Raw genomic sequence first — 27,129 nt, 5'->3', positions numbered from 1 at the left:
AAAGAGAGACAAAATGTTAAGGCACTGAAGAATGACCAAAGGCGGGTAGGTGCTCACCTGAGATGCAAATGTCAACCTCCTATCCTCCGTTCTAGAGAGAAAGTGGTGCAGGGCTGTCCTACACCATATACATTCTGTCAGATGCAAATGAATTAGTTCTATGTTTTTGCTTACAAGGTTAGTCAGAAATAAACGTACATTGACATTATCACAAGGCACTGGCTTTCATTTAGTCTATTAATGAGGATTTCTTGAGTGCAGGGCTACCCAGAAGGGCTTCCTAGCGCTGTGACAACCTGATATCCAACAGCTGAATATACTATATACAAATGCAAACTTCATTGCAATCCCTACATGCAGCAGCATTATGTTTAGGTAATTCAAAAAGCTATTCAGACAGACTATCAGACCATAAGATTTCTGAACACAAATCAGACAATTGGCATCTAAACTGCGAGCTATGCCTCGACAGCATTCCAGAAAAAAGTGTTCTATATATAAGATAAAACTATTTGAAGAAATAAAATGTTAGAAAACAATCAAAATGTTGAAAGTAGTTGTCTTTGAAGCACAAGCAAATGGTGAGAAATTCTAATGAGAACTAAAATAGTTTCATGGTGTGATTTAAGAGTAGAATCCCACACAGAAAAAAATCACCATAGGCCAGCAATGTGCCACATTCACAGTTTTTCCCTTGACAATCCTTTCATGATGACGTTTCTCCCCTGAGCTCGTTGTAAGAAATATGCAATCTTCTGCCAATAAAAATGAACCTGCACCCATAGAGGACCCCACCCTCATCGCCAGTGTGAAGTTGGGATGCGAAAAAAGAAGAGGTCAAAGCAGGAACTGAGATAACGCCAAGTTTATTCAAAGGAAAAGAAATTCCATCCACTCTGTGCCGCTGCCTTCCATTCTAAGCAGAAAGACAGAGTGGATTTGAATGATTAAAAACAGTTGCCATAAGTACAGAATGCAGAAATATAAATATGCCCATAAATATCACAATTTTCCTTGTTACTGACAATTCTGGGAGTCCTTGCAGTACCAGCCTCTACCCCTTTTCCTCAGATAACTTTTCATAAAGCTCTTACTTTAAACAAAAGAAATGTTGAGCATTGAGAAAAAACAAAGACATTCAATGCTTCCAAATAAGTTTATGAAGGATTGCTAAAATGCATTCAGTCTAAACCTTTTAACAATTCTGATATTGCACAGTCCTTTGAACAAAGATCTTGACATCAGAACATATTTCAAAATAGAAAATAACTTTTAATTTGAAATTTGAACAATATTTAATCCATCTGAATACACATACTGCATGATAACCAAATTCCTGAAATTGTATTTAATCAAGCTCGGGATTTAGAACCTGAAAACAGTCATTCACCTTCATCCATATCAACTGGGTCTGGCCTAGCAGGTTTTGTTTCAGGATTTGGATCAATTTCTCCTGGCTTAAGTTTCCGAGGGTCATCAGCCGTTTCTTCCTCATTATCTCTCTGTGCAGCTTTATCTCTAACAAAATTCAGGGGGAAAAAATCACAGATGTCAACAATACAGTAACAAGCTGTAGCTTTGAAAAAAGAAGAGTGGGGAATGTGTTCAGCGGTACACTTATCACACAGTTCCTTAAAACACATTAAAGAGAATCTTTGGCACAGAATATTACAAAAACTAAATAAGCCCAAATTGCTCGCAAGAGGAAATACTACATAGGCATACCATCTCAATCTAAGGGCTGGTCTTTCCTCGCGTCAACTAATAGGAATGGCACTATTTGGCAAGAAACTTTCTTTGGGATACAATTCCATTTCACTACAGACATGTAATCTGAAAAAGGTTTTGGAAGCAACCACAAGCGTTTGCGTTAATATGAGCTGTTAGCAATTCCTCTACTCCCAAACTGTGCTAGACAATGGGTGCCAGAGATAAGACTGTGAAAATACTAGCATCCCCAGACCAAGCCAAATACCTTAAATAAACCCATTTTATAGTGAAGATCCCTGCAGGAAAGATACCAAAAGTCTCCATAGTCTGTGTGGCCTCAATGTCATGTGTCTTCTACTGCCATTATGATCTGATCATTTCAGTTCACATCCTTTTTGACCTTTGCAAACTCTGGATGGTGTACTTGTTCCTGTCATTTAATTATACATCAAATGTAACATTATACATGAAAACATAGGCAGAAACAGTATTTTTTACTCACTTGAACAGCCGAGATCTAACTTGGTGTGCATATGTGAGTGACACACGCTCCCCCAACTGGAGAAGTTATCTGACACCCCAAGGGATCTAAAACAAAAACTGTAAAGCAATTTGCCTTCAGAAAATATCCGAATATGTATTCCTTTCTAGAATTAGTGCCTGTGACATATTGCCCCATGACTCGCCAACACCAGACTTGGATCAGCAGTAGAAAGCCACAAGTTGGTGGCCTTCAGCTTTGCAGCACCTTACAACATACAATCTCCGACTCCTAAATAGCAGACACTGGAAAGCATTGTACAGAAAAGTGTACTCCATGCAGGCTTCTACGGATTCTTTGACATTAATACAACTGTTTACTTACAGCAAGAACTCGTAATGCTCCAAACACTGAGCTGCCGTCCTTCCAATAATTGGAGCTATGGTCCTCCACTGTGTTGGCATCAGCTTGGCCAGGTGCAGTAGTTTTTCCTCCTCTTCACGTGACCATTCTGTCTTTTTGATGCTTGGATCCAGCCATTCGTACCTGCATGAAACAGACAGGAACAACACATATTTAGGAGCCACTGAACGGAATGGCAAACAAAATCTATAATCCCAGATACCTCTTCAGCAAACATAACCGTAATGCTTTTTTTTTTATTTTTTATTTTTTTATTATTTAAACACAAATATGTTATCTATGCTTGTAAAAAGCATGTTTCATTCCCAGAGGAGTAATCCTGGCGCTGACACAGAAATCTGAGGGTAAGACAGCAGATGTTACTAGGTTTTAAGCAGTTTTTCAAACCTTTCAAAAATCAGACAGGAGCCATTTTGAAGAAGTAGCCTGTCCAAGGAAAGGGGGCTAAATATGAAAATCAAGGACCCCTGTATCGGGCTGTATGTATGGGTCATGGGGTTAGTGGTGCTTTGTCTGAAGACCGCAGATTTCTACTCGGAAGGTACCCTGAGAGCCTTGTGTGAAGGTATGCAGGGCTATTCCCAAATAATGCTCTGTGTGTATGCCATCTAACTTTGAACAAATGGCGCTTCCTTACGGTTAGCCAATGTAGGGCTCCTAACGTGGGTTCAGAAGGAAAGCCATGAGAAAGTTTTCAGACTAAGCGGGCTGCTGTATTTTGTGCCACCTGCAGTTCGGACAGGAAACTCTTGTTCGCAGCTACAAGAAGTGCTTTGCCATAATTCAGGTGACTCGTGAGCATCTGGGAATCAGGGGAAAACTCTCCTGAGGAGCTGTAAGATGCTGAAACAGGTACCGCAAGTGGAAGTTACCTGTTCCGGCATTGTCAACCAAAAATCCCACATTTTTTACCACTCTCTCTAAACAAGGGGCAGTACCAACCTCTTTCCGCCACCAGTCCTCTGCCCACAATTCCTCACCTTCCCAAACAGGAGGATGTCAGTCTTCCCTACGTTAAGTCATCAAATCAGTAAACTTTCCTCATACAGTCAATACATCTGGCTTTGGAGGCTCCAGGGTCTTGCCCTATTAAAATCACCAGTTGGGAGTCATTTGACAAGGTATTCTTTTAAACAAGCAGAATTTCACAATCTTCGCAAAGAGGGCCAGATAAATATTAAAAACGGTTGGGCTAAGGGAAGACCCTTGAAGTACTCCCCCACCCCACCCCCACCCCCCAGCTATTTATGACTGATCTAGATTTAAAGGATGGATTGCAACCACATGGATTCTCTCTTCCAGGAAATCCCTTAACAAGGCGAGGGCTTCCACACGCACACCTATATTATACAGTCCCTGAATGAGGATGGGATGGGGGACTGTATCGAAGGCAGCAGACAGATTTATTAACACCAGCATCGCTGGGCAGCCTATAACCAATATGATCCTAATAGAGTCAATAACTGCCATAAGTGTAGGATCTCTGCTGTTCAAGACTCACTGCGAAGAATACAATATGTGGTTGTTCTCTATGGTTTTATATAGTTGTTTATTTTCTAATCTCTATAAAGCCTTCCACAGAAAAGGGATAAGACATTTACAAACACACAATCACACATTGGCACACAATATTGATATTGCGATCAGTATTACAGCATCAAGATCCAGTAATTTAATTGCTGTCAATTGAACAGGTCTGGAACAAATATATAGTCAGACTTGCAGGTGAAGTGTAAAAGATTGTTGAAATAAAGAATGGATTGCAGATATTTATACTTGCAACCAGGGGTGTTCCCTGATGTGCACAGTGAATCGATGGGTCTTATATGCTTGCGACAGAAGTAGTTCTCATGTCGCACTTCACACAAATGCTGTGCAATATGAACAATTGCAGAAGGAGCTTTTAGGCAGTCGAAGAAATAGGAAAATAAGTAACCAGTAAAGTGGATGCAGCCTCCAGTTACTATTGATATCTCCAATTATCTTCACACACTTTAAGATTTTTGGGAACATTTATTAAGGTTCACCTTAAGGTTTATTTTAAACAAAACAGGACTACTCTGCTGATGGGCTCTTGGCCAAGAAAGGAATCCAGTCAATGTATACCACTATATGTGCCCCCTCAAAAAACATGAAGTTAAATTAAAGGGATTTTTTTTACTCCTAGACTGTAAACTTTCAACCATTATCAACCAGTGTGCACTCTGATCAGTGACTTGAGTGGAAACGGACACTATTTTTAAGTCGCAGCCTATCAGACAGCACAGCTGTCTGGTTTGCTAAAGATATCTTGGGGATATTCAGAACGTTGACCTAGGAATGCATTCGGACTGTTGCTTGCCATTGGCTTTGTGGTTTGTAACTCACATCCTCTTGCTTTCCCTTTGCTGGCTTTATTTGTTTAAGGTTGTCCAGCTTGAGTTTGTACGCATACCGTTGGCCAAACCTTATTTACAGTATCCTTCCGACTGCTCCCTTTCTGTAAACAGGCCTGTAAATATTGTTCTTATCTCATCACATTTGCTGTTCATTCAAAGACAGAGGTCAAATGTCAGGCTCTGTCTACCGAGGAAGCTTGTTTGCTTTTCTTTTTCATACTACAAATAGAGAGGATTTATGTGACAGTCTTGCTGGATACTAGGGGGTAGGAAAGATTGTTTCTAGCACACAATAACAAATGAATTGTGTAAGTATTTCTCAATATGGCAGAATTAGCACGTTTTATTATTTCTGAAGTGTGTTCAAACTTTAATATGTTCTAACAAATCATTACACTAGATGATGAGATTTCTTCACTGTATAGTTGTATAAGTAAAACTGTAGGTCGGTGCAAATGCTATAGTCATTTCAATTGAAATGTTGTTGTCCATGCATACCATCACTTGACTCTACACCTCTATATACTACCCTGTGTAACTCCACGCCAATGCACTCTTCAACACTACACCACTGCACTCTGTGCCACTGCACTTTACACCACTCCAGTCTAGGTCACACCAATCTACTCTGCACAACTCCACTCTATGCCACTCTGCAACATAGCACTCTATGCCACAACATTCTAGGCCAATACACTCTACGCCATTGCACTTTAGTCTGTAACACTCAACTCTATGCCCTTCACTCTACGCCAATCCACTGTACGCCACTCTAATCTACTCTGCACCACTGCACTCTACACCACCTTACTCTACTCTGAAACAATATACTCTACGCCACTGCACTCTACGCCACTCCACTCTATGCCATTCGCACTTCACGGCACTCTACTCTTAACCACAGCACTCTATGCCAATGTACTCTACATCAATGTACTCTATGCTCCAGCTCACTATGCTACTCTCCACCCCTGCACTTTGACACCCAACTCTGCAACACTGTACTCTCCCACTGAGCTCTAAGCTACTCTACTCCAATCAATCAATCAGGAGTTTGTTAAAGCGCGACTACTCACCCGTAAGGGTCTCAAGGCGCTAGGGTTGGGGGGGTTGGGGGGGGTGCAGGTTCCATTCCATCAAGGAGGGGGTCTGTCGAAGAGCCATGTTTTGAGGTTTCTTGTGAAGATGGGGAGCGATGTTGTCTGTCTGAGGTGGAGCGGAAGGGCGTTCCATGCTTTGGCCGCGAGGAAGGAGAAGGAGCGGCCTCCCGATCTGGTCTTTCTGGTGCGGGGGACCACAGCGTAGGAAAGCTGGGCTGATCGTAGGGTCCTTTGGGGTGCGTGGAATTTGAGTCGGCTGTTCAGGTATGCTGGTCCGGTGCCGTGGAGGGCCTTGTGTGCGTGGGTGAGCATCTTAAAGGTGATTCTCGCCTCGACGGGGAGCCAGTGGAGTGTGCGCAGGTGCTGGGAGATGTGGCAGTGTTTTGGCAGGTTGAGGACCAGTCTTGCGGCGGCGTTCTGGATGTTCTGTAGCTTGCAGATGAGGTTTTTGTTTATTCCGGCGTAGAGTGCGTTGCCGTAGTCGAGTCTGCTGGTGACCAGGGCGTGAGTGACTGTCTTTCGGTGTTCGAGGGGGATCCATTTGAAGGTCTTACGAAGGAGGCGGAGGGTGTGGAAGCAGGAGGATGAGACAGAGTTGATCTGGCGGTCCATTTTGAGCTCAGAGTCCAGGATGATTCCCAGGTTGCGTGCGTGGTCTGTGGGGGTTGGAGGGTTTCCGAGGGCGGTGGGCCACCAGGTGTCACTCCAGGCGTCGGGGTTTGGGCCCATGATGAGTACTTCTGTTTTGTTGGTGTTTAGTTGTAGGCAGCTGTTTTTCATCCATTTGGCGACGGCTTCCATGCCTTCTCGAAAGTTGCGTCTGGCGGTGTTGGGCTCGTTGGATAGGGAGAGGATGAGCTGGGTGTCGTCTGCATATGACACGATGTTGAGTCCGTAGGTTCTGACGATGGGGGCAAGTGGAGCCATGTAGATGTTGAAGAGCGTCGGGCTGAGGGAGGAGCCCTGGGGGACTCCGCAGGTGATAGGTGTGGGGTCCGAGAGGAAAGGGGGGAGTCTGACCCGCTGCGTCCTGCTGGAGAGGAAGGAGCAGATCCAGTCGAGGGCCTTGTCCTGGATTCCTGCATCGTAGAGTCTGCGTATTAGGGTGCGGTGGGAGACTGTGTCGAACGCCGCTGATAGGTCGAGGAGGATGAGGGCTACTGTTTCTCCTTTGTCCAGTAAGGTGCGGATGTCGTCTGTTGCGGCGAGGAGGGCGGTTTCCGTACTGTGGTTTTTTCTGAAGCCGGATTGGGAGGAGTCGAGGATGTTGTGTTCTTCAATGAATGTGGCGAGTTGGCTGTTGATGGCTTTCTCGATGACTTTCGCTGGGAACGGGAGCAGGGAGATGGGTCTGTAGTTTTTGAGGTCGGTGGGGTCCGCTGAGGGTTTCTTTAGGAGGGGGTTGACCTCGGCGTGTTTCCAGTCGTCGGGGAATGAGGCGGTCGCCAGGGAGCGGTTGATGGTTTGGCGGAGGATGGGTGCGATGGTGTTGGCGGCTCTGTTGAAGATGTGGTGGGGGCAGGGGTCCATGGGGGCCCCTGAGTGGATTGACTTCATTATCTTCAGTGTGTCTTCGGTGGTGAGGGCTGTCCAGTCATCAATCGCTGGTTTCCGGGTGTCGGGGGTGGTTGGTGAGGGTTCAGTGTGTTGGTTGTCTTCGTCGAAGTTGTCGTAGATGCTCTTGATTTTGTGGTGGAAAAAGATGCTGAGTTTGTCGCAGAGGTCTTGTGAGGGAGGGATGTCGGTAGACTCGCTGGTGGGTTGGGCGAACTCCTTGATGATGCTGAAGAGTTCCTTGCTGTTGTGTGTGTGGGTGGAGATTCTGTCTTCAATCGCTTTTTTCCTCGTTTCTCTGATGAGTTGATGGTGGGCGTTGGTGGCGGCTCTGAAGTTGTTGTGGGCTTCTGTGGATTTGGTGTTTCTCCAGGCCTTTTCGAGGCGACGGCATGTGCGCCTGGACTCTCGAAGTTCGGTGGTAAACCATCTGGCTTTCTTGGCACGGGTATTGTTGTTTTTCTTGAGGGGGGCTATGGTGTTGGTGCTGTCCGAGATCCATCTATGCAGGGTTCGGGCTGCGGTGTTGGGGTCATCGTTTTCCGCGATGGTTGGGGTGGAGTTGTTGAGGGAGGAGGTGAGCTGGTCATCGGAGATTTTGGTCCAGTTTCTTTGTGGAAGCAGGTGCTGGTGTCTGTGGATGGTGGGTGTTCTGAAGGTGAAGTGGACGCAACGATGGTCGGTCCATGGGAGTTCGGTGGTGTGGCTGAAGGTGATGGAGTTTCCTGTAGTGAAGAGGGGGTCGAGGGTGTGTCCTGCTGAGTGCGTGGGCTCGGTAACGATCTGGCGGAGTCCAATGTTGTGGAGGTTGTCCAGGAGGGATGTGGTGTTGGGGTCCACACTACGGCACTGGACTCTATGCCACATTACTATACTCTACACCACTCTATGCCACATTACTATACTCTACACCACTCGGCTCTACTCTGCGCCACTGCCTTCTGCATCGCGACGCGACACTCCACCCTGCGACGCGACACTCCACCCTGCGACGCGACACTCCACCCTGCGACGCGACACTCCACCCTGCGACGCGACACTCCACCCTGCGACGCGACACTCCACCCTGCGACGCGACACTCCACCCTGCGACGCGACACTCCACCCTGCAACGCGACACTCCACCCTGCAACGCGACACCCCACCCTGCAACGCGACACCCCACCCTGCAACGCGACACCCCACCCTGCAACACGACACCCCACCCTGCAACGCGACACCCCACCCTGCAACGCGACACCCCACCCTGCAACGCGACACCCCACCCTGCAACGCGACACCCCACCCTGCAACGCGACACCCCAACCTGCAACGCGACACCCCACCCTGCAACGCGACACCCCACCCTGCAACGCGACACTCCAGCCTGCAACGCGACACTCCACCCTGCAACGCTATGTTGCTGCATTGTACGCTTCTAAAGTCAATGTCACTGCACTCATTACCACTGCACTCTACGCCACTATACTCTGTAACACTCTATGTCAATGCACTTTACGTCAAAGCCTTTAAGGTGCAACTGATCGGGCACTACGTTCCTGCCTATCTGTGCAGTCTCAGCAAGGATACACACAGATGGGCTTGCCTTCGGCACAGCCAATGATCAGTACTAGCATGCAAGTAACCACCTCCCACCAACACATGATAGGAAAAGAAAAACGCTAGCCTCTAATCTGCTGAAAGGAAAACTGAGTGCATTTGGAATTAAATCCAACACTGACATCAGTGTGGGTTTAATGGGCTAAGACGTTTGATACTAAACTTTTCAGTCTTCAGTAAAGCCATCATGGAGCTGTGAGTTCGGGGTGCCAAACTCCCAGGCCATGGTTTAAAATTGCATTACTGCACTTAAAATACCTGTAAATGGTGCAGGCACTGTAGGGGCCCAGGACTCACGCCACTGTGCCCTCACCTGTGGTTTAGTGCACCCTGCCCTAGGTCTGTAAGCCCTGCTAGAGGGGTGACTGACCAATGCCACATTCAGTGTTTTGGTAGGCATGGGACACAGGGATGTGTGCCATGTCGAATTGTAGTTTTAGATTCTCCCCTAGCACACAGACTGCACTGGCAGTGTGTAGGGGCCAGGGAAGGAGTCTCAGAGTGGCAAAATATATGCTTCAGACCTCAGAGACTTTCTATGACTACAAGGCCCTTGGTGCCCCTGGCAACTTTTACATTGGACTTATATGTAGGTCAGACGAGTGCCAATGTGGGAGCAAATGTACAGTTTTGTGGAAAGAAGACATGTCCTGGGTACCTTAATAGCAGGAGCCCAAGGCACACTAAGTCAAGAAGCATCAAACATCAGGCAAATCATGAGGGGCAACTATGCAAAAAGGGACACTTCCTACACTCTAATTTTTTTTTGCTTTAGTAAACACTAGGGCACCCTCTTGGTTGTGCAGAAAACGTGAACAGTAAAGACAATCAGTGCTACCATGAGACCAGACATCTAACCAACAGGATTTGTTTTTCTTAACCTGTCCCAGCAATGTCCCCTCTACAGACAGTACAAGGACCAATCTGTTACCAGACTGGAGCAAAATCCATGAGGCAAGTTTCCTTCACAGCAGTCGGCAGGGGAGATTTCTGGCCAAGGAATACCCATAGAATGTAAGGTGTTCATTTTAAGTGCACCCTTTTCAATAAAGGCTTCATCTTCCGACTTTTTTTTATAAAACTCTTCTGTGAGGGTGCAGCTTAGTTCTACTAATGCAGTCGGTTTAAGAAAGGGTACCTATTCCTATCTTCATATGTTTTTTTCCCAACAGGAACATCACTATGGTATTTTCTTTCTAGGACAACTGGGTCCAACAACCATAAAGTCACCCAACTACTACATAATCCCCCAAGCAACAAAAAACTTAGTCTACTAGCTTTGCCAGAGCTTATTCATTCTTCACTTTATCCATTTTTACAGCAAACCACAATCTGGTTTCCATACAACACCAGCACCCTCGACTTGCAAGCTGCTTTGTTTCATGGTTAACTAACAGGAGGATCCATAAGTGGACAGGCTTAAACAAGCATTGGCAAAGCCAACAGTTATTGCCTATGGGAGCTTTTGGCCTTGGAAACAATTTTTAGCATTGCTGTACAGAAGCAGAGATGCAGTGCACTGTTCTATGACTCAGCCAGTGCTAATGTGTATTACTTTTAAATAAAATAAAAAACTAAGGTTGTGGATTGAGGGCCAAGGCACGATGGCAGCAAAGGAGACAATGAGGTAACACATTGACAGCAGAAAGTGAGGGAATGGAGGAGCACACAGTCAACAGAGGGTCAGATGGTATTGGGAAACATGGACAACAAGAGGTGGGAGGGAGGGCCTAGGGGAGCAAGCAGACTGCAGAGTACAAGCGGGAGGGAGTGGGTCAGCAAGCAGAGGACAAGTAGGAGTGGAGAGGCTACTGAAAAGCAGAGGGTGGGCAGACCAAAGAGGGCTAGCAGGAAGGGCTAAGAGAAAAAGATTACAATGGATGGCGGGGGACTGGGAGAGCGAGCTGACAACAGAGGGTGGGCAGGAAGAGCAAGCTAAAGATGGTGGGCATGAGGGGATGGGACAGCAAGCGAAACAAAGATGGCCATAGGAGGTTCTGGCAAGCAAAGAGACAATGGGGTTGTGGGATCGCAGGAACAGCAAGAGAAGATGGCCAGGGAGAAGCAAGAATAGCAACTGTTGGAGGGTGAGAAAAAGGAACATGAAGGGGTGAAAAGTACACTAGTAAAACAGATGGAAAACACATGCACTTTTGTGGAATGCTTAAACAAAAAGTAACTCTTGAAGGAAAAAAACAGTGGAAAGCATAAGTAATGTATCCATGTGTCAGGGGGAGACAAAGACAAGAAGAGGAATGAGAGCTTACGGAAGCTTACGATGACAAAGCCACCAAATGGTAAGCCCACTGTACGCTTACAAGGACTCACAACAGCACATATGCTGTCTTAGGCAAGACTTAAAAACAATTTGACACAACAGAATTTACAAAGAACCCCTATACTTGTGTGACATGTAGGACTACAATTCTTAGCAACCAACAAGTACGTGCACAGACAAATGTGATCAGTCCTACAGACTCTAGGCTTAGGCATGCAAGAAGAATACTTTTACAAAAGTAAATATAATCTTATAGATTAACTTCCAATGGCAGCCCATAAGTCATTTACTCAAGAACATAAATTGCTGCCTTTTTGTAACGATGTATGATAAAGATATACCATCGGGCTTTGCATTGCTTCGCAGATTTTCGATGTAGAAGTGACGCAATACGAGACCACTGGTTTTTCCCATATTTCATTACAGCTGCTTTGAGAATTTCATCCTGAAAAAGAAAGCATGTGTTTTAATCATCTTTTAGAAGAGTTTAGTTTATTGCATCTGTATTAATAAATAACACAACATTATCAAAGCATCAAAGCACTTCTGCATCTTAAATCAGGGCTGCACCAGACAAATGCCCCTGCCCGGATCGCAGGTCCCATCCTCTGATTAAAAAATGTATAACTTATTTTAATGCTGACTTTGGGACTATTAATATTCCAAAGGTTTTTTGCATACAGGGCTAGTGTAGGGAAAATGTCTCTTTTTGTATGGTTACACCCAAAGTTTTGGAGAGATGCTGCTGGTTTATTGACTCAGAGTGCACAAGGCCTGCTAACCAGATCTCAGTGCCACTGCTCTGAACCTTAAAAAGTGTGTTTGATTGTCTCATACCCAATTGGCACAAGTTAACTTACTTTTAAGTCCCTAGTCTATGCTGCAGGGCATGTATGTTAGAGGGCCCCCCTCAGGGATTGCAGCACTTATTGTCTCACCCGGAATGAGGCAAAGTAAAATATGGCTCCCAGACTGCCACTGCAGACTTAAAGGGCAGATTAAAACTGCTACCCTGACTTTGCCATTTTAATCAATGCCAAAGCCCAAACTCCTGTTTTAATATGTGCAAGTCACCAGTCCTAAGGCAGGATTCAGCATATTGGAAAAGTAGAATAAGTGCTTTAACATGTTCCAGCACGAAAAAATTCACAATTGTCAATTTTACTGGATGAGATATTGGTAGCCCCGTTGGCGAGTACAGCACAACGCACTGAAGTCTCAGCTGTGCTAACTTCTGAATGGGACTACCAAAGTTTGTATTTCAAGGCATTAAACAACTCATTACACTAAGCCCAACTTTATGCCTAAGTCGAAATTGATGTAAATTGTTGCTACCTACAACTTTTAGAAAATTGGTACTCTCTTGCCCAGATTTTCCAGTGGCTATTTATTAAAGCTGGCCAAGAGACAGCCTTCTGCCTGGCTAGGAAGACGTGTAAACTGTTCTCAGGCTAGGTAACATTAGAGGCCTGCCATTGGAGGAGGAGGCGTTATGTCCTCCTGAAGGAAGTCATATGGGGCGTTATCTCAAAAGGAGTGCTTCAGAGGTGATGCCATGTTTGAAGTATAAATGGTGATCACACTCGAGCGTGCTGCTCTTTTGTTCGGGTAGACTTGTTGGCGTCAGGGACAGAATGTGGCATTTCGGGCTGGACTGTTCCTATGAGGAGCAGGGTCAAGACTGATTTGCATATAGCTGGGTCCAAACTGGGAATGCGTGGTGAGCAAAAGAACAACGGATTAAACCCAGATCTTTGTGACTGGGATTAATGTATGCATTGTTCAGCAATTCGTCCATCATTTGTTCCTTTAGCAAGACCTTCTAAAGGGCACTTTCTGAGCATAAAAGGGGCACCCCTTGCACGAGAACTCAGGTCTTGCTTGAATGGAAGACGAGGACAAAAAAAGTCCTGCTGACCTTAGAAGCAGCAAAGAGCCTGAACTGCACCTGCTGCTACTTGGGCTAGCAAAGGAAGGGACTGTGCCTGCTGTGTCCTGCTCGTGGAGAAGTCGTCACTCAAGCACAGCTACAAGCAGAAACTCCAAGAGTCAGTTGGCTGAGTTCCTGTTCGCAGCACAGGACTACAAAAGCTAAAGAAACCTGATGGGGCGAGCTAGGAGCCCAGAACATCGGGCCAATGCTCCTCGCCGCTGTGCAGCCTAAGAGACCAGGACCCATGCTCAATAGTTGCACCCAAGTCTGCTGAAGAGTCGTTGGAGTGCAGCAAGTCATCCAGAAGGAGAGCTTTCGCCAAAAGAATGAACCAGCTCTAACCGCTATGCCAGGTGAAGGGTCACCTAGTGGTGACTATACTTTTCTGTTGACCCTGAGGGTACATCAAGGGGCGTTGACCCCCTACAACCAGAATCGCCTCACCGGGACCATGGACCGAGTAGTAGCCCCAGGAAGGCCCAAGTCAACTGCGCAGCATCTTCAGCATCCCTTGCATCAGGACCACTCCATAAAAGCCAATGGCAAGGGGCCACTGACTGAAACTGGACTGAGGACTGCTTTTCTTAAGGAGGAAGCTATTTTGTTGGACATTGCTGGTTCCCTTGGCGGACACTATGCCAGAGTTATTTGCCCAAAGTAACTCCACGTAACTGCATTCTACTCTGACAGTTTTTCTTGAAAAAGTTCCCAAGAGTCAAACTGGATCAATTTGCCAATGCGGCTAAGTGAAAAGTCTTATTGTTTCTTGTAAAATCTATATCTTCTGAATCCTCATGTGGATCTTTTTCATTTTGGTGTCCATAAATTAATAGAAATTACTCTATTTATATAAATTGGCGTCAGATTTCTTGAGTGTCAAGTATTTCTCTTTTTCAATTGTTTTGTTGCTATTTAAATGCTTTACATATGTTCCTTTGTGTAAGCCGGACTGCTCAGAGCCACAGCTACCCAGGGTTGAGTTAAGCTATAACAAACTAAACCTTCTAGTCCAAAAGGTGTTAGTAGTGTGTTACATGGTGAGGTCACATAACCATACCATGTAATACACACCTTGTTCTCACAGCTTGTATTTTTAAAACTTCAATTATGCAGTGGTCATCCCAGTTCGTAAAGCTTTGCCTTGAACCGGAGGACCATGCTAACCAACTTGACTTCTGGGGAGGTGTGAGATCCAACTGTTCCCTAGAGTCTGTACTTTTGTTGTGCAGGACACTCTACATCTAACTCGGGATGGTACAGTATGCTGAAAGAAGACAAAAAGACTCTGGCGAAACAATCCGTACACAATCCTCCTTGACCAACTCAAATCAGAATGCAGGAAGTACAAAAACCACATTAAATGAGAAACAAGCATTTGAAATCCAATAGGGCTCGCATTAGGAAAGTTTGAGCTATTGGTATTGTAAATGACACATTTTTTATTTATGTGTTGGTTTTGAAAATAGGGAAATTAATAGCTTTGTCATTTACAATGCCAATAGTTTTAACTTTCGCAAATGTGACACCTATAGCATTTGTAATGTTATGTTATTATTATTAGTTTGTAAGAGCGCGACAGCTGCCCCAGCAAAGAGGCGTCCCGGCGCTAGCGAACAGTGAGGGTGAAGTAGATGGAGCGTGCCAAGCACGGAAAGGCCTAGGAGGGGGAGAACAGGAAGGTCTTCACGGCTTTACGAAAAGCAAGCAGATTCTCGATACCACGGATGGCGACCGGAAGGGAATTCCAGAGCCTGGCTCCCAGCACCCGAAAAGAGCGTCCACCCATTCGGCAGAGCCTGCTCTTAGGGATGACTGCAAGGTGCTGACCGAGGGAGCGTAAATTACGGTGTGGGACATAGGGAGTCAAAAGAGGGCGCAAAATGGCCGGGCTCTGAAATTTAAGGATTTTGAATGCCAGGCACAGTGTCTTAAATTTAATGCGAGATTCCACTGGGAGCCAGCGCAATTTTTTAATCGTAGCTCTGACAGAACATCTTCGGGGAAGACCAACCAGGGTCCTAGCAGCTGAGTTCTGAACTCTCTGAAAGCGGGCTACTTCAGATTTGTTGGCACCTAGCAGTAAGACACTGGCGTAGTCTAAGCGTGACAGGATGATAGCTTGCACCACAAGCTGACGCATTGCGGGTTCAAAGAAGCCCAAGATGGGACGAAGGCTCCTTAATAGGCCTACACAAGTCGCTGCCACTCTCCTGGTGTGGGTCTGGAGGCCCAATGTGGAATCCATCCAGACACCCAAATTTTTCACTGAGGCTTTAGGAGCAGGCATCAGACCTAAGGAGGGAGGCCACCAGTGTTCGTTCCACAGGGTCGTGTTCTTCCCCAGCAGCAGAATCTCTGTCTTACCGGCATTCAACTGGAGACAGTTGTTGGTCATCCAGTGAGCGACTGTAGCTATTCCGTCCCTAAATCTTATAGCGTCGACAGATGGACTCTCAGAGAGAGTGACGACCAGCTGAGTATCATCAGCGTATGATACCAGCGTCAAGCCCCACTCTCTGCCGATCGTAGCAAGCGGCTGCACATAAAGATTAAAAAGGGACGGACTAAGCGCTGAGCCCTGTGGGACATCCTGACCAATACGGTGAGACTTGGATAGGAAAGGAGGGGCGGAAACCCTAAAAGATCTGTCCTGAAGAAATGACCGAAACCATTCCAGGGCACACTCCCTAATCCCAAATTCCTCCAGGCGGCAGAGCAGGATCCCGTGCGACACCGTGTCAAAGGGAGCGCTGAGATCAAGCAAGATCAGCGCTGCACTCTGACCGGCATCAAGGATCTCTCGGATATATTCGGTAGTAGCCAACAGTGCAGACTCTGTGCTGTGTCCCAGTCTGAACCCATTTTGAGATGGGTCCAGGATGTCATTTTGGTGTACAAATTGTAATGCAATATGTGTTGTATTTACGTGACTTAGATGTATTGATAATACAAATAACAACAGCTTTAATTTTTTTAAATAATTAATACTTAAATAAAAGCTATTGTAATTTATAATGGCAATAGCTTAAACTTTTGTAACTAACTTTTGTGAAGATTATGTTCAGTGTATTTTATGGTCACGAAAATCGAAGAACAGAAGTGAAATATTAACATATTTTTGTGACATTTGTAATAAAGCTTGAAAGATTGAGAGAACATATTTGAACCAGTTGTTGTTGAATGGTTGCACAGATTGATGCTGAGGTGGCGCTGAGTGATGTTGTGGTGGCGCTGAGTGATGTTGTGGTGGCGCTGAGTGATGTTGTGGTGGCGCTGAGTGATGTTGTGGTGGCGCTGAGTGATGTTGTGGTGGCGCTGAGTGATGTTGTGGTGGCGCTGAGTGATGTTGTGGTGGCGCTGAGTGATGTTGTGGTGGCGCTGAGTGATGTTGTGGTGGCGCTGAGTGATGTTGTGGTGGCGCCGAGTGATGTTGTGGTGGCGCCGAGTGATGTTGTGGTGGCGCCGAGTGATGTTGTGGTGGCGCCGAGTGATGTTGTGGTGGCGCCGAGTGATGTTGTGGTGGCGCCGAGTGATGCTGTGGTGGCGCCGAGTGATGCTGTGGTGGCGCCGAGTGATGCTGTGGTGGCGCTGAGTGATGCTGTGGTGGCGCTGAGTGATGCTGTGGTGATGCTGTGGTGATGCGATAGATAGAGTGAGGGCGACAGAGAGATAGAGTGAGGGCGACAGAGAGATAGAGTGAGGGCGACAGAGAGATAGAGTGAGGGCGACAGAGAGATAGAGTGAGGGCGACAGAGAGATAGAGTGAGGGCGACAGAGAGATAGAGTGAGGGCGACAGAGAGATAGAGTGAGGGCGACAGAGAGATAGAGTGAGGGCGACAGAGAGATAGAGTGAGGGCGACAGAGAGATAGAGTGAGGGCGACAGAGAGATAGAGTGAGGGCGACAGAGAGATAGAGTGAGGGCGACAGAGAGATAGAGTGAGGGCGACAGAGAGATAGAGTGAGGGCGACAGAGAGATAGAGTGAGGGCGACAGAGAGATAGAGTGAGGGCGACAGAGAGATAGAGTGAGGGCGACAGAGAGATAGAGTGAGGGCGACAGAGAGATAGAGTGAGGGCGACAGAGATAGAGTGAGGGCGACAGAGAGATAGAGTGAGGGCGACAGAGAGATAGAGTGAGGGCGACAGAGAGATAGAGTGAGGGCGACAGAGAGATAGAGTGAGGGCGACAGAGAGATAGAGTGAGGGCGACAGAGAGATAGAGTGAGGGCGACAGAGAGATAGAGTGAGGGCGACAGAGAGATAGAGTGAGGGCGACAGATAGATAGAGTGAGGGCGACAGATAGATAGAGTGAGGGCGACAGATAGATAGAGTGAGGGCGACAGAGTGAGGGCGACAGAGTGAGGGCGACAGATAGAGTGAGGGCGACAGATAGAGTGAGGGCGACAGATAGAGTGAGGGCGACAGATAGAGTGAGGGCGACAGATAGAGTGAGGGCGACAGATAGAGTGAGGGCGACAGATAGAGTGAGGGCGACAGATAGAGTGAGGGCGACAGATAGAGTGAGGGCGACAGATAGAGTGAGGTGGCCTCGTGGTGGTGGACGTGGTGGTGGTGGACGTGGTGGACGTTGTGGTGGCCGTGATGGTAGCCGTGGCGGACGGGGTGGTGGTGCTGTAGGTGGGTGTGGTGGTGGACGTGGAGGGCGTGGTGGAGGACGTGGTGGTGGTGGACGTGGTGGTGGTGGACGTGGTGGTGGTGGACGTGGTGGTGGTGGACGTGGTGGTGGTGGTGGACGTGGTGGTGGTGGTGGACGTGGTGGTGGTGGACGTGGTGGTGGTGGACATGGTGGTTGACATGGTGGTAGTGGTGGAAGTGGTGGTGGTGGTGGACGTGGTGGGGGTGGTGGATGTGGTGGGGGTGGTGGATATGGTGGGGGTGGTGGATATGGTGGGGGTGGTGGATATGGTGGGGGTGGTGGATGTGGTGGGGGTGGTGGATGTGGTGGGGGTGGTGGATGTGGTGGGGGTGGTGGATGTGGTGGGGGTGGTGGATGTGGTGGGGTGGTGGATGTGGTGGGGTGGTGGATGTGGTGGGGTGGTGGATGTGGATGTGGTGGGGTGGTGGATGTGGTGGGGTGGTGGATGTGGTGGGGTGGTGGACGTGGTGGTGGACATGGTGGTGGTGGACATGGTGGTGGTGGACATGGTAGTGGTGGAAGTGGTGGTGGTGGTGGATGTGGTGGTGGATGTGGTGGTGGATGTGGTGGGGGTGGTGGATGTGGTGGGGGTGGTGGATGTGGTGGGGGTGGTGGATGTGGTGGGGGTGGTGGATGTGGTGGGGTGGTGGATGTGGTGGACGTGGTGGTGGACATGGTGGTGGTGGACATGGTGGTGGAAGTGGTAGTGGTGGAAGTGGTGGTGGTGGTGGATGTGGTGGTGGATGTGGTGGTGGATGTGGTGGTGGTAGTGGATGTGGTGGGGGTGGTGGATGTGGTGGGGGTGGTGGATGTGGTGGGGGTGGTGGATGTGGTGGGGGTGGTGGATGTGGTGGGGGTGGTTGATGTGGTGGGGGTGGTTGATGTGGTGGGGGTGGTTGATGTGGTGGGGGTGGTTGATGTGGTGGGGGTGGTTGATGTGGTGGGGGTGGTGGACATGGTGGTGGATGTGCTAGTGGTGATAGTGGTGGACGTGCTGGTGGTGGTGGACGTGATGGTGGACGTGATGGTGGACGTGATGGTGGATGTGGTGGTGGACGTAGTGGTGGACGACGTGGTGGTGGTGGTGGACGACGTGGTGGTGGTGGTGGACGACGTGGTGGTGGTGGTGGACGACGTGGTGGTGGACGACGTGGTGGTGGTGGTGGACGACGTGGTGGACGACGTGGTGGTGGTGGTGGACGACGTGGTGGTGGACGACGTGGTGGTGGTGGTGGACGACGTGGTGGTGGTGGTGGACGACGTGGTGGTGGTGGTGGACGACGTGGTGGTGGACGACGTGGTGGTGGTGGACGACGTGGTGGTGGACGACGTGGTGGTGGTGGACGACGTGGTGGTGGTGGACGACGTGGTGGTGGTGGACGACGTGGTGGTGGTGGACGACGTGGTGGTGGTGGACGACGTGGTGGTGGTGGTGGACGACGTGGTGGTGGTGGTGGACGACGTGGTGGTGGTGGTGGACGACGTGGTGGTGGTGGTGGACGACGTGGTGGTGGTGGTGGACGACGTGGTGGTGGTGGTGGACGACGTGGTGGTGGTGGTGGACGACGTGGTGGTGGTGGTGGACGACGTGGTGGTGGTGGAGGACGACGTGGTGGTGGTGGAGGACGACGTGGTGGTGGTGGAGGACGACGTGGTGGTGGTGGAGGACGACGTGGTGGAGGACGACGTGGTGGTGGTGGAGGACGACGTGGTGGTGGTGGAGGACGACGTGGTGGTGGTGGTGGTGGAGGACGACGTGGTGGTGGTGGAGGACGACGTGGTGGTGGTGGAGGACGCCGTGGATGCCGAGATCTGGATGACCGACACCCTATCACAGGTTCGGCAAGTTGTTTGTGATACATCCGGCACTACGCTGAGGTATTTGGGCAGGGATTACCTTCTGAGGAACCCTGAGGTTCGAGACACAGCTAAAAGGCTGGCCCAAATTTTAAAACTGGTTTCTTAACCTCAAGATGTGAAATACAAGTTCTCTTCAGGATTTACAGGCAGATTCACGCCATCTCTCACTCTCGAGAGCATACGCCTGACTCTTACAGATCAATATTCGGATCCACTCGATATTCGGCATCCACCCTTTTCTGAAGTTTTTAACTTATCAAAATTTCTGCCCTGACGAAGTTCCAAAAACCAAGAAAGGAACGAAACGCGTTGGCTGTGCCTATGATGTCAAAAAGAATTTTGGAATAAAGAAGAATTTATACAATTTTGAGAGTGCACCTTCTGCTTTGTCTCTATATTTCTTCTGTTTTACGCATCCCAAGGCAGCGGATGTTGGAAGAGTTTGCACCACCATGTATTAGGAATTATATGAATCGTTGTGCATGACCTGGTTGGCTGCTTTGGTCCTTCTGTCTAAGTGGTGGTGGTGGAGGACGACGTGGTGGTGGTGGAGGACGACGTGGTGGTGGTGGAGGACGACGTGGTGGTGGTGGAGGACGACGTGGTGGTGGTGGAGGACGACGTGGTGGTGGTGGAGGACGACGTGGTGGTGGTGGAGGACGACGTGGTGGTGGTGGTGGAGGACGACGTGGTGGTGGTGGTGGAGGACGACGTGGTGGTGGTGGTGGACGACGTGGTGGTGGTGGACGACGACGTGGTGGTGGACGACGTGGTGGTGGACGACGTGGTGGTGGACGACGTGGTGGACGACGTGGTGGTGGTGGACGACGTGGTGGTGGTGGTGGACGACGTGGTGGTGGTGGTGGACGACGTGGTGGTGGTGGTGGACGACGTGGTGGTGGTGGTGGACGACGTGGTGGTGGACGATGTGGTGGTGGTGGTGGACGACGTGGTGGTGGTGGACGACGTGGTGGTGGTGGACGACGTGGTGGTGGACGATGTGGTGGTGGACGACGTGGTGGTGGTGGTGGACGATGTGGTGGTGGACGACGTGGTGGTGGTGGTGGACGACGTGGTGGTGGTGGTGGACGACGTGGTGGTGGTGGTGGACGACGTGGTGGTGGACGATGTGGTGGTGGTGGTGGACGACGTGGTGGTGGTGGACGACGTGGTGGTGGTGGACGACGTGGTGGTGGACGATGTGGTGGTGGACGACGTGGTGGTGGTGGTGGACGACGTGGTGGTGGTGGTGGACGACGTGGTGGACGACGTGGTGGTGGACGACGTGGTGGTGGTGGACGACGTGGTGGTGGTGGACGACGTGGTGGTGGTGGACGACGTGGTGGTGGTGGTGGACGACGTGGTGGTGGTGGTGGACGACGTGGTGGTGGTGGTGGACGACGTGGTGGTGGACGACGTGGTGGTGGTGGTGGACGACGTGGTGGTGGTGGTGGACGACGTGGTGGACGACGTGGTGGACGACGTGGTGGACGACGTGGTGGACGACGTGGTGGACGACGTGGTGGACGACGTGGTGGTGGTGGACGACGTGGTGGTGGTGGTGGACGACGTGGTGGTGGTGGTGGACGACGTGGTGGTGGTGGTGGACGACGTGGTGGTGGTGGACGACGTGGTGGTGGTGGAGGACGACGTGGTGGTGGTGGAGGACGACGTGGTGGTGGTGGAGGACGACGTGGTGGTGGTGGAGGACGACGTGGTGGTGGTGGTGGAGGACGACGTGGTGGTGGTGGAGGACGACGTGGTGGTGGAGGACGACATGGTGGTGGAGGACGACGTGGTGGTGGAGGACGACGTGGTGGTGGAGGACGACATGGTGGTGGTGGAGGACGACGTGGTGGTGGTGGAGGACGACGTGGTGGTGGTGGAGGACGACGTGGTGGTGGTGGAGGACGACGTGGTGGTGGTGGAGGACGACGTGGTGGAGGACGACGTGGTGGTGCTGGAGGACGACGTGGTGGTGGAGGACGACGTGGTGGTGGTGGAGGACGACGTGGTGGTGGTGGAGGACGACGTGGTGGTGGTGGAGGACGACGTGGTGGTGGTGGACGACGACGTGGTGGTGGTGGAGGACGACGTGGTGGTGGTGGAGGACGACGTGGTGGTGGTGGACGACGACGTGGTGGTGGTGGACGACGACGTGGTGGTGGTGGTGGAGGACGACGTGGTGGTGGTGGACGACGACGTGGTGGTGGTGGAGGACGACGTGGTGGTGGTGGAGGACGACGTGGTGGTGGTGGAGGACGACGTGGTGGTGGTGGAGGACGACGTGGTGGTGGTGGAGGACGACGTGGTGGTGGTGGAGGACGACGTGGTGGTGGTGGTGGAGGACGACGTGGTGGTGGTGGTGGAGGATGACGTGGTGGTGGTGGACGACGTGGTGGTGGTGGACGACGTGGTGGTGGTGGACGACGTGGTGGTGGTGGACGACGTGGTGGTGGAGGACGACGTGGTGGTGGAGGACGACGTGGTGGTGGAGGACGACGTGGTGGTGGACGACGACGTGGTGGTGGACGACGACGTGGTGGTGGAGGACGACGTGGTGGTGGAGGACGACGTGGTGGTGGAGGACGACGTGGTGGTGGAGGACGACGTGGTGGTGGAGGACGACGTGGTGGTGGAGGACGACGTGGTGGTGGAGGACGACGTGGTGGTGGAGGACGACGTGGTGGTGGAGGACGACGTGGTGGTGGTGGACGACGTGGTGGTGGTGGACGACGTGGTGGTGGTGGACGACGTGGTGGTGGTGGACGACGTGGTGGTGGTGGACGACGTGGTGGTGGACGACGTGGTGGTGGACGACGTGGTGGTGGACGACGTGGTGGTGGACGACGTGGTGGTGGACGACGTGGTGGTGGACGACGTGGTGGTGGACGACGTGGTGATGGACGATGTGGTGGTGGACGACGTGGTGGTGGTGGACGACGTGGTGGTGGTGGACGACGTGGTGGTGGTGGACGACGTGGTGGTGGTGGACGACGTGGTGGTGGTGGACGACGTGGTGGTGGTGGACGACGTGGTGGTGGTGGACGACGTGGTGGTGGTGGACGACGTGGTGGTGGTGGACGACGTGGTGGTGGTGGACGATGTGGTGGTGGTGGACGACGTGGTGGTGGTGGACGACGTGGTGGTGGTGGACGACGTGGTGGTGGTGGACGACGTGGTGGTGGTGGACGACGTGGTGGTGGTGGACGACGTGGTGGTGGTGGACGACGTGGTGGTGGTGGACGACGTGGTGGTGGTGGACGACGTGGTGGTGGTGGACGACGTGGTGGTGGTGGACGACGTGGTGGTGGTGGACGACGTGGTGGTGGTGGACGACGTGGTGGTGGTGGACGACGTGGTGGTGGACGTGGTGGTGGACGTGGTGGTGGACGTGGTGGTGGACGTGGTGGTGGACGTGGTGGTGGACGTGGTGGTGGTGGACGTGGTGGTGGTGGACGTGGTGGTGGTGGACGTGGTGGTGGTGGACGTGGTGGTGGTGGACGTGGTGGTGGTGGACGTGGTGGTGGTGGACGTGGTGGTGGTGGACGTGGTGGTGGTGGACGTGGTGGATGTGTTGGTAGTGGTGGTGGACGTGTTAAAAAACAGCACGCACGCAAAGCCCAATCAAAATGGACCTAGGAAATCAACATGCACAAGCTCTGTGTGGAATTTCAGGGTCCATTTTTAAACCCCCTACAAAAGGGCTCTTCGCTTTGTGAGCCCTAAAAATCTCGTGCTCTAAGCAGGAATGTAGGGTTTTCTGTGTAACTCAACAGAAGGGAGTCTGAGCACGAGGTGCTGGGGTACAGTGTGCAAATGTGCACTGATAGCACACGTTTGTTTGTGTGAATTCAGGCTGCTGCCTTCGCCTTTTCAGTTATGCACTGCGTGCAGTGTCTAAGTAGCCTTGGTTGGCTGAAGGCGTTGTACGTGGCACTGGGCCACTTGCAGTAGAGCCCAAGGGGCCTGGTTGGCATTGCATAAACCCACATAAACAGATACATAAATGGATGCATAAATCCACCTTTACAGCTGCCTTCTCGCCTATACTCGTTTACGGTTCCTGTTTCACGTTCCTTCCATGTCAAAGTTCCAGCCCGGTCCGCTGCACACAATGAGGATTTTCTGTGCCCTAATTCCTTGTGACACAGCTATCCTTCCTGGATAGAACAAGCAGGGAGGCACACTCAATAAAACCTTCACCTGCAGCCCCACAAGCCACTCGACCCTGTCAATTAGACCCTTTTGCAATGGGACCTGTCTCTCATCTCTGCCGGCTCAGATGTCTTAACTATTTGTCGCTGGATGTGACTGGTCGCGAGCCAGCGATGGAGTAGAAAGGAGCTGGCGTCTCTTTGACTCCGCTCCAGCTTTCTCCCCGGAGCCGGTCCTGCCACTGTGGGTTTTCTTCAGCAGAGTGGCATTTTCCCGTCCTGCCAGGTTGAAACCTGGCGCTTAGAGGACGGGCAGTGAGAGGCAGTGCTGTATGACCTGGGAATGAATCCAGCGCTCTCGCAGAGCCGAGGGTTCCATCCTGCCAGACAATGAAACCAAGAGCTTAGAGGCGGGGCAGAGGGAGGCAGCGCTGTGTGCTGCTCTCGCAGATCTGCAGAGTGGCTTGCCCCTGCCCTGCCAGAGAGTGCAACCTAGAGTTTAGATGAGGAAAGTAGAAGGGAACGCTGTCTGATCCATGGATGAATCCAACGGGGCAGATGGAGAGATTGGGGGACAACAATACATGGAAAAAAAAGCAATACTGGGCTTCAGTTGTTGGTCCAGACAACATGTATTCGCTGTTTTTTTTGCCAGTGGACTGAAGGATAGGATGGGGGAGCAATGCGGGCGCTGGGGAAAGGTCCTGTAAATAAAAAGAAACGCCAGCAAGTGGTGCGCGCGCGACACTGCGAGGCATATGTCTTCAATTATCGTGCCCGTGTCTGGCCGCGATAATTGAAGTATGTAGTATCCTGTATATTATGTATATGCAGATTTCCCACTACTCCATCTGTAGAACACTCTGGTGTGATGTCATTTGGAGTGTTGTTCTATGAAGCTGTCAGTTGGAGTAGGGCTGAGTGCCTAGCTGGGTACTCCTGGTGGGGCTATCTACTGATGTACTACTGATCTCCATCTATCTTCAATAAATCTACTTGAACATCACCAACCTGCGTGGAGTCTGTTACTACATTTATTTGGCGACGAGGATGGGATACGAACCCACGCGTGCAAAGCACAATGGATTAGGTTAATGGTATTACGTCAACTGTGCACAAAAATTTTAGTTATCTTATTTATTTATATTTTTCCTCTGCACATTCACAATTTTACCCTATTGGGTGTTTAGTTTGGGTTTTCACCTTTTACAGTACTGCAGTGGTCTATCAAGACTGGGCATTTCTTTATTCTGCTTTACAAACTTATTTCGCTATAGCCCAGTACTTTTCTATTGTATTATTTATTCTAATGTCTGTTATTATATAGAGAGGAAAGAATTCTAGATTGTTTTTCTCTTCTTCTCGATCATCTAATTTTCACCTGATATGGTCTACTCTTTTGTGTACTTTCCTGGCCAGTTTGTGCATAGAGGGTTCTCATTGATGGTTTCTATTTCTTCATTTTATCTCTTTACACATTCATCAGAAAAGAAGATGAAAAACGAGTTTTATAATTCTGTTTCTTATTATCTAACTTTACTTTGTTTCTCTGGCTCTCTTCTCTTAATTTCCATCCTCTAGGTTTTAACTTTGTTTCTACACGCCTTCTCTGTTACTACATTTATTTGGCGACGATTTGAACTAAAGAACCTGCATCTGCTACCTCTGAGGACCACTGAGGACATCCTGTGTTCCTACTCTCAACCTCAAGTAACTTCAAGCAACCTACAAATTACTCCAACTCTTCATCTGGCATACGTCAGCCCCACCAGTGACCTGCCAACGGTCGCCCTCAACGCTGAAGTGCCAATTTCTTCTGCGAGGGTAAGCCTGCCAATATATGTCCTGCATGATCTGTTTGCCTGTTACTTGCCTACACACTATACCTGCTGCTCCTAAAGTGTGTGCAAAAGACTTTCTAAACAACGCAAGCAGCACCTCAAGCTTCACTTGCTTCAGTTTGTATTCCCTATTTACATGAAACAAGGAGTTGCTTTTCTTTAAATTATTCAAACCTCTGCCTGCTGTGGTTCCTACAGTGTCTATTTCATATGCTGCACAAACCAGATCCTACTTTGTCTTCACAGCCTGTGCTTGTTTGGTTTCCTCAGCCAAAGTTTTTAACTCTTAATGAGGTTTGCAACATCAATCTACAGACTTTTATTTACCAACTCGAAGCATTTCATTTCATTTATAAACCCTGCACTTCAAAAGCTTACAGTCTGACACTGTTATTTAATCTACTTTGCTTCCCGACATCTCCCTTGAATCAACTCTGCCTTGCTTCGTCCTTCAAAGTCAGGACCTCTATGTGTCAGGGACAGAGCATAATCCTACGCAATATTTTCGTGAACTTGTGGATGTTTGGTGTCATTTTCAACATTTACAAAGAGCCTGTTTCTATCTGTGAGCAGTCTACTTTTATTTAAATTGGTTTCAGAAAAGACATTTCGACTTGGCAGTTTATTCTCTCTACAATTCAAAAGTCATTTTAGCTATACACCACGCGCACATTCCCAACGCGCGCTTCATGTATACATATTTGCTTTGTTTTTGGACTCGGTCTGATCGTGCGTTTGGAAAAAGCAATTTTTAATGTCCAAAAGCCACATCTATTTTGCGTTGTGCGACTGAAACTGATATAAACTGCCCTATTATTTTTCAATTCTTTGAAATGAGAACGCACTCCTCACCTCTTCCCTCGTGATGCCATTCATGACGTCTTCCTTCTTGGCAATCATCACTGCTGCTGTTAGACGCCTCACAGCTTGAACGTGCCTCAAACCACCCGGCATTCACGTCTAGGAACGCACCTCCATGTTGTCGCTAACGTTTCTGATCTAACTTATTGACAGCTTGTGGGTCCTGTCATCACCGGAGTTCGTTTTCTGATATTCTATTTTCTATTTTATTACCAACGGTGCAACTGTAAGTTTGACAATCTACTCTTTGCTTTATTATTTATTTTACTCGGGGGCACAGATCGAGCTCCGGCGT

General features: G+C 49.6%; 1 protein-coding gene across 1 annotated transcript in view; it reads right to left on the bottom strand.

Annotated features, from left to right (window-relative positions):
- CDC5L (cell division cycle 5 like) overlaps positions 1-27,129 on the bottom strand; it is a 253,054-nt gene that overhangs the window by 184,099 nt on the left and 41,826 nt on the right. Inside the window, exons 2-4 of the mRNA XM_078647614.1 lie at positions 11,865-11,968; positions 2,576-2,737; positions 1,391-1,518 (exon numbers count right to left, since the gene is read on the bottom strand). Coding sequence (XP_078503740.1) covers positions 1,391-1,518; positions 2,576-2,737; positions 11,865-11,968 — 394 coding nt within the window. The remainder of the gene's footprint in view (positions 1-1,390; positions 1,519-2,575; positions 2,738-11,864; positions 11,969-27,129) is intronic.

This window comes from Lissotriton helveticus, chromosome 6 (assembly GCF_964261635.1).
Source record: "Lissotriton helveticus chromosome 6, aLisHel1.1, whole genome shotgun sequence".
In the NCBI taxonomy this organism is placed as follows: domain Eukaryota; kingdom Metazoa; phylum Chordata; class Amphibia; order Caudata; family Salamandridae; genus Lissotriton; species Lissotriton helveticus.
Note: the sequence above shows the minus strand (reverse complement) of the source record. Positions and strands in the feature narration are given on the sequence as shown.